Source organism: Zalophus californianus, chromosome 15 (assembly GCF_009762305.2).
Source record: "Zalophus californianus isolate mZalCal1 chromosome 15, mZalCal1.pri.v2, whole genome shotgun sequence".
NCBI lineage: Eukaryota > Metazoa > Chordata > Mammalia > Carnivora > Otariidae > Zalophus > Zalophus californianus.
In genome coordinates, this window is record NC_045609.1 from 50,232,075 (window position 1) to 50,239,410 (window position 7,336).

Consider the following 7,336-nt stretch of genomic DNA (forward strand, 5'->3'; position numbering starts at 1 on the left):
GGATGAGGCAAGGGGGCAGAAGACCAATTATCAGGTTTTCAAAGTGGGGAGCATGCTGGGAATAGGTCTCAGGACAGACATGTGGCCACAAGAAGCATTAGCGATCCACAGGACCCCCTCGCCACCAGCCACTGAGGGGCCTGAGCATTCCCAAGCAAGACGTCGGAGTCCCTGCCCAGCCTGCCCATCCCTGATCAGACCTACAGAAAGAGTCACTCACAAGACACTGGAGGGAGGGATGAGACAGTTTAATTTAGAAATAAGCTTTGGACAGCCTCCTGATCAGAAGGGAACTTAAGGGCCCACCCTGGGGGAAAAAGGCCATCATGAAGGGTAAGGCCCCCAGGTGGGGAGAGAACAGTATGGGAGCTGGTACCAAGAGTGCCACGAAGCTGGTCCTGTGCTCAGCAGGTACTGGCAGAGCCTGAAGAGAGAATGGGAGTCAGGTCCTTACAGACATGGTCACTACAAAGGCAACCCCCTCAGCCTCCAGAAACCCCAAGGCTGGGCTGGCTTAGGAAAGCATTACACAAGGCATTTAATAATGCTCAAATACTATGGCCACCCTGCCTGAGGGCCTGGAAGCCCCTCAAAGGAGCCCCTCTTACCTGGAGTGATGAGTGGAATGGCCTTCTCAGGTAAGGGGCTAAGAAGGGAACACATCAAATTAGCATCCCCAGACCTTCTGTCCTGTATCCCCCAGAAGGATGCCTGGTGCTCCCTCCCCAGGGGGCACACTTGCTTGCTATTCTTCCCCTGTCACTTTAAACAATAGCAAGGGTTATAGCTTTCTATTATCAGTGAATAACAAACCCCACTGCAAGCCCACGGAGCAGCCAAGGGGCTGTCCTCTTGCTCTAAATTGCAGGACTTTACCCCCAAATAGGTGTGCTCTGCTCCTGGGGCATACAGTGGGGGCCCTGTCTCACCTGTGCTTCTGACTGTACTTGCACTTGCATTTTCCACCTGTGGGAGGAAGAGCTGGTCAGTGCAAAGAACCTGGGGCGCCTGGGCCACCCCACCACCTACCCCGGGCCCGGCCTGCGAGACCCACCACTCACTCAGGGCTATCAGGATTCCAGCGATGCACAGGAGCCCTCCAAAAATCATCCCGCCCAGCTGCAGGCTTTCCCAGTCTGGGGGAGCAGAGAGTGAGCGGGCACCAGCCAGGCTCCGCCCCACTCACTCACTCGAAAGATATTTATGATCACCTGCTTGTGCAGATGCACTTACAGTTCAGGCAGCAAGAAAGACAAGCCAGTAAATAGATACGCGCTATAATCGCTGGTGGGACAGCACTAGGAAGAAAAAATAAGCAGAAGAGCACAGAAAGAGAAGGGGGTTGGAAGGCTTTTTGATCAAGGAAGGCTTTTCTGAAAGGTGGCATTTGCGCTGAGGCTGGGGGGAAAGGGGGCTGTGTAGGGACACTGGAGGACAGTGCCAGGCAAAGGAAGAGAAAAGCTGCTGGGGGCTGTCGAGCAACAAGGAGCGGGTGCTGGGGAAGGCAAGTGAGAGAGTGGAAGGAAGATTAGGTGAGATATACCCGGGGGCCCAATGGCCTCCAGCCCCTTCCCCAGAAATCTTCCTAAATATCCTGTGGGTATCTTCCCTCCTTGCTGGAATGAAGTTCTCCCAAAGACCGTGTTGCATATTGGCCTCTTGCTCTTTTCACAGACCATGCCGACTCTGTAATCCCCAGTCCCAGCCCCATTCTGCCCCTCTTTTCTCACTAGCCCTCACCAAGCTCTAGCAAAGAGGTCCAGGATAGGCAAAGGTAGGGGGTGGGGATGAGGGAGATCAGCTCTTACCATAGTAGAAGGGACTGTCTTTATCTGCAGGAAGCGGGGGGGGGAAAAAGAATAAGAACCAGAACCAGGAGGTAGGATGTGGGGTCTTAGAGGGAAAATGTGGGGCAGCAGGAGCAGGGCAGTCTGGGGCCTCACTCACCAACCAGGTCACTGGCTTCCAAGGCAGGCAGGCCTGGGTGGGAAAAGCAGAGGGATCGGGTATTAATGGGTATTAATTCATGACACTGGTCTCATAATGAATCAGGGGGCATGTCTTCAGCCCAGACCAGCCTCCTGGGTGGGCAGGTTGGCGGGGCGGGGGGGGGGGGGGGACCCACACACCTTCCCCATCCCTAAATAGCCCTGGGATTTTTGTCTCTCACCCCATAGCCTTTGCCACTTCCCCCCAGCCCTTCCTGCCATTTCTCAGGCTTCCTGCTAGTCTTTCTTGCATTTGAAATGGAATGGTGTGTTGGTATCTTTTTACCCTCTTCTGAGAAGCTTCCTACACAGATCCTGGCTAATGCCCTGACAGGGAATAGGGAATGCTTCTCTCTTTATGCCAACAGATGGTTACTGTTTTCGAACGTTCAATTATTTAGGACAACTTTTGCAATATCCACTTCCTCCCTGTACTATTATCTCTAGTGTCACTCTTTAAATTGACAGTTTAAATGAAAATACATTTGTTCAACATCAGGCCCCCTTTGGGAGATGCTGCCCTGGTTTTCACTGCCTTGGGGGGAGGGTGAGTGGCAGCAGGTTCACTTCTGGGAGGACTCACCTGCCAGTGTGAGCAGAAGGGCCTGGGTCACTCTCTTCATGATACAGCTGCAGAGGAGGGCTGCAGGGGAGGGGCGCGGGCTGGGGTCAGACAGCCAGGACCTGCCTGCGGTTCACAGTGCCTGGGGCAAAGAGCCAGGACACAAATCCCAAGGGTGCACTTGGTTTATGAGGTGGTCTTGGGAAAGTTACTGATTTCTGTATCCTCATCTAGAGATGATAATAGTAAATGCCTCGTGGAGTTACATGGATTGAGTTAATACTAGTTAGGTACTTCGAACAATGCTCGCACCTAGTAAGTGATTTGTTAAAGTCTTTAATCAGAAGCCTGACCATTGGTCAGAGGAACAGGGCTACTGTTCTAACTCAGGCTTTGGTTCCTTACCCCCACTCAAAAGGCTAAGAGGCACCCTGAGCTATTGTTCCCAAAGGTCTGGGCCTCGGGCGGTATCAGGATGAATTCCAAGATAGTCTCGGCAAAGGGTGAGCATACCCAGGGCTGAGCAGCTGAGGAGGGGAAAGGTGGTAGTGAAAGCGTGTGAGGGCCTCCCACCCCAGCCCCAGCCAGGAATCCTGCTCTAAGGTGGCCCCAAATCCCACAGCAGGAAACTGCCCGGTGGGCGGAAGGAACATTGCTCCTTTCTTTCTCCTCAGGGTGGGAACTATCCAGGTCCCTAAGAACTAGTTCCTATACGGTGGCTGTTTCCTTGACGTAAGACCCCTGCCAGCTTTCTGCATGTTGTTAGCTGCAGGCAAGCTTAGGGACTGTCAGCTCTTGCAAACTGAAGTCTCCCCCTCCCCGCCCCCCCGCATTGTTATCTGCTGGGCCTAGCTGGCTGGAACTCTAATCCCCTCAAAACCACCTAACAGCTGTGTGACTCAGTGGGTTACTTCACCTCTCAGTGCTTCAGTGTCCTGTAAAACGAGGACAATTAATAGCAACGGCATAAGGTTATGATTGAATTAAATGAATTACTATATGTGAAGCCTAAGAACAATGCCTAGCACATAGTAAGTAATGAACTGTGTTACAATCAATAAATACAGGGGCGCCTGAGTGGCTCAGTCGTTGAGCGTCTGCCTTCGGCTCAGGTCATGATCCCGGGGTCCTGGGATCGAGCCCCGCATCGGGCTCCCTGCTCCGCGGGAAGCCTGCTTCTCCCTCTCCCACTCCCCCTGCTTGTGCTCCCCTCTCGCTGTGTCTCTGTCAAATAAATAAATAAAATCTTAAAAAAATAAATACATAGCCCTCTCTACTTGCTAGGGATGCTGCCTGATTCATGCATCGCTTAATAAAGCCAAGTTGATAGATACATACATACATACATACATGGGTCCTTTTGCCCTAGACGGGAGGACCTAGTAATGTGCAGCTTCTGAATGTGGGAGTTGGTCAGCTTGTAGCAGTCTTGGAAGCTGGCCCTCCTTTGCACTCATCCCCTCTCACAACCCTGCGATTCCTGAGTCATGAGGGTTGCAACTCCAAAGGCGGGCTCCTGTTTCCTACCCGCCCCCCCATCCCACTGCCTATATGACAGAGGTCACAGAGCAAACGGCCTCCAATCCTCAAAACCCTCAAACATGCACCCTGTTACTGAGAATACCTGGGCACCCACCACCCCTTCCTCAGACTGGTTCCCCCTCCACCCTCACCCTTCTTCCCCCACCCTTCCGCTTAGCAGCCCTGAAGTCCTAGCAGACACTTGCTCACCTGAGAGCCGGGTGCAGATCTAGAGAGGCTGCTGGGGCTGTGTTCAGCCCAGGTGGGTTCCAGCTCTTTAAACCCAGCAGCTCCGCCCAGGGCCACAATACCTGCAGGCAGGAGGGAACTGGTCAGATTCCTTGAGATTCCAGTAGCTCCTTCTCCTCCCCTCCCCCCCCACCCCCCCCCATGAGCTCTGGAGACAGCTTGCCCTGCCACACCCAGTGCAGAGGGGAGCTCCTGGGGGCCCTGGGGCCATCAGAGGCTAAGGGAGTGGTGGGAGAGGGGTGGGCTGGGCCTCCGAGCTTTTTCTTGAGGAGAAGGTGCTTTCAGCTTCTTTAGCTCACCTAAATCCTAAAGGAGGGGTCCAGAGGGTTGCTGGAAGGGGGACAGGATGTTTCTGGGTTCTTGTGCCGGCGGTGGGGGTGGGGTATCCTGGGGACAGCTGAGTCAACTAGGAGTCAGGGACTGGCCTTGAGGCTCCATTTGCTCATTGGTCCCATTGCTTTTCCCTGGACTGGGTGTTTATTGAGGGGGATGGCTGGGGCTGATGGCTTCCTTCAGGATTGCCCACCCTCTGACCAGGCCTGACACCCACTTAGCCCAGGGAAACTGATGGCTAGGATTAGAAACCACCCTGGCCCAGACCCTGGTTTCCTGCCTGCTCCACAGAATGTGGAGAAGGGGTGGTGCCAGGAGGAGGACTGCCAGCCCCAGGCTGAACAGTGGGTTGCTTCCCTCTGCAGACCCCCATATCGGCCTCACGGGCTTCTGACCAACCTCCCCTTTCGTGCCTCACCCCACCACGTGTTTTTGGTCTGTGCCCTTGGTTCTGGATGAACCCAGGCCTCTCCATTCGGTTGTCCCTCTTCCCCAGTTCCTCACTTTGTTGCTTTTACCACTAGATGGTGATCAGCTGAAGGCAGGACTATTGCCTCCCTTACTTCCAGTGGCCAGTTACAGACACCAATAAATCGACTGTGATTGGATTGTTGAGTCAATGAGGACAAGAAGCCACTGGAGGCTCCCAGTGCTGGGGATTAGGGGGCAAAACAAAGCCTTGAAAAGCAGGGTGGGGAGGAAGGGGGAGTAGGAAGGGGGAAGATATTCCTAGTATAAACACGTTACACCTTCTCATGAAAACCTTCCATGGTGCTCCCTGCCTTCAAGATTCAGTTTGTTTGGAGTTCAAGTCCAGGGGCTCTGGGGCCAGGAAGAGCTAGACTTGAAGCCTTGCCTGCCATTTACTTACTGGGTAAGCTCAGGGAGCTCCTTCATCATTCTGAGCCTCAGTTCCCTCTCCTCTAAAATGGAATAATGACAGGACTGACCTTTGAGGTTTGGGGTGTAGGTTCTGCGGTGGGTTTGGGGCTGCTCCATGATCAGCCCTCAATATGTATTTGTGGACTGAATGTCTCCTAGGCCTGGTGCGAGGAAAGTTTGTTAACCTCCAGATTCAGAAGAACCATTAATTGCACATACTTTGAAGTCAAATACAGGCTCTGTTAGTTACTTGCTATGTGCACTTGAGCAACTAATTTACTCTCTTCCTGCCTATTTATTCACCCATAAAGTAGGAACCATAACCAAGCCTACTCTGAATGCTTGTGGTGACGATGACATCTGATCATGCTGCTCAGTTCACTGTAACTGTAGCCGGGAATGGCCGTGATATGCAAACACACAGATCTGCAGCATAAGAGAAAGGGGGTCGTCAGTAGCGAGCCCCGCCTCCCCACAGAGGAACCACATTCCAGAGAGGAGAAAGGTCTTGCTCAAGGCCACATTTTGCCTTGGTAGTGGAAGGAGGTCTCAGCCCAAGTGATCAGACCCTTCAGCTGAGTTCTTCTGCCCTGTCAGGCTACAGTGAGGAAGAAGCAGCCCTGAAGCAGGCATTTGTAAAAAGGTGACCTTTTAGGTCCCAAGGGCCCTCTTTGCTTTGGGAGGTCTCCAGGAAGTATGAAAAGGACCTCAGATCCCCTTCTCCAAAAGCATCTTTGCTCTGCCCTGCAGCTTCTTCCCTTGTCAGGGATCCTCCACTCCCATCCCCGTCCCCATGAGACAGTGTCATCTTTAACAGGTAGAAAGAAAACTTCACCTGAGCCTGGTGGTATTGACACCGGTCCAAGGTAGGGGGACAGGTTGAGCCTGGCGCAGAACCAGGGAGAGGGAGCCCAGCTACCTGTGTGTGATTTCTGCAAGCACAATGGTAAGTCACCACCTCATCTCTTCCTTTTGCCCAAACTGGCGGTAGGTATAGGTGGCACCATGGCTGAAAGAGTGCGTCTATTCCCTCTGAGGGGCCTCAAAGGCTGGCCATTCACTCAGTGGCAAGCAGCAATGCCTTCTTCACTGGAAGTGGTGCGAAGTCAGTTCCCAGGTTAGTGAATTTATCTTCTTAGATATTAAAACCAGTACTTACACATGGTCATGAAACTGGGTGTTGAAACCTTTAGATGTTTGGTATATTAAGAAGTGTTTACTAACCTGTCCTTTCATTCATTAGGAGTGTTTAGGATGAACAACTGCTTGTTCTATCAAAGTATAATTCCTGAGAGGCTGGACTGGTGGTGAAGGCGGTTTTCAGGAAATCATTTTCAAGGAGGGCTGGCTGCTTGCCCTGCTTCTTGGACATGCATTCCTCATCAGAATCTCTGGAGCCGTCCATTTGGGTCTGATTTCTTTTTTTTTTTTTTTCTTTCTTTCCTTCCTTCCTTCTCTCTCTCTCTCTCTCTCTCTCTCTCTCGCTTTTTTTAAAAATTTTATTTATTTGAGAGAGAGAGAACATGAGCAGGGTGAGGAGCAGAGGAAGAAGACGACTCCCCGCTGAGCAGGGAGCCCGATGCAAAGCTGGGCTCGATCCTGGGACTCCAGGATCATGACTTGAGCCGAAGGCAGACACTTAAGCAACTGGGCCACTCAGACGCCCCATGGGTCTGATTTCTTATCTTCCAAATGGGAGACTGGGTAAGAGGCACTGAGGCTTACAGGGAAATCAAAACTTGGGGTGATGGAAGGCTGGGAGGAGTGGGTGATGGAGAGCCAGACTTAGTTGGGTGGGTGC

General features: G+C 52.5%; 1 protein-coding gene across 4 annotated transcripts; it reads right to left on the reverse strand.

Moving 5' to 3' along the window:
* Positions 1-242: 242 nt before the first annotated feature.
* FXYD4 (FXYD domain containing ion transport regulator 4) lies at positions 243-4,688 on the reverse strand. 4 transcript variants are annotated; one of them, XM_027589913.1, is made up of 9 exons: positions 4,620-4,688; positions 4,282-4,382; positions 2,572-2,631; positions 1,948-1,980; positions 1,809-1,832; positions 1,062-1,136; positions 930-966; positions 609-646; positions 243-424 (listed from the first exon to the last, which is right to left on the reverse strand). In XM_027589913.1, the coding sequence occupies exons 3-9, from the start codon at positions 2,609-2,611 to the stop codon at positions 405-407; spliced, it is 267 nt and encodes an 88-aa protein (XP_027445714.1). In that variant the 5' UTR covers positions 2,612-2,631; positions 4,282-4,382; positions 4,620-4,688; the 3' UTR covers positions 243-404. The 4 variants fall into 4 exon arrangements, with proteins under 4 accessions (XP_027445714.1, XP_027445743.1, XP_027445724.1 ...); XM_027589942.2 differs by having other exon boundaries at positions 1,055-1,136; XM_027589923.1 differs by having other exon boundaries at positions 2,572-2,692.
* Between the last annotated feature and the right edge of the window lie 2,648 nt (positions 4,689-7,336).

Coding starts and splice junctions, on each gene's coding strand:
- FXYD4 (XM_027589913.1), bottom strand. CDS start 2,611: ATGAAGAGAGTGACCCAGGCCCTTCTGCTCACACTGGCAG. Junction 1,833..1,947: donor GGAAGCCAGTGACCTGGTTG/GTGAGTGAGGCC, acceptor CGCTTCCTGCAG/ATAAAGACAGTCCCTTCTAC. Junction 967..1,061: donor TGGAATCCTGATAGCCCTGA/GTGAGTGGTGGG, acceptor TTCCTCCCACAG/GTGGAAAATGCAAGTGCAAG.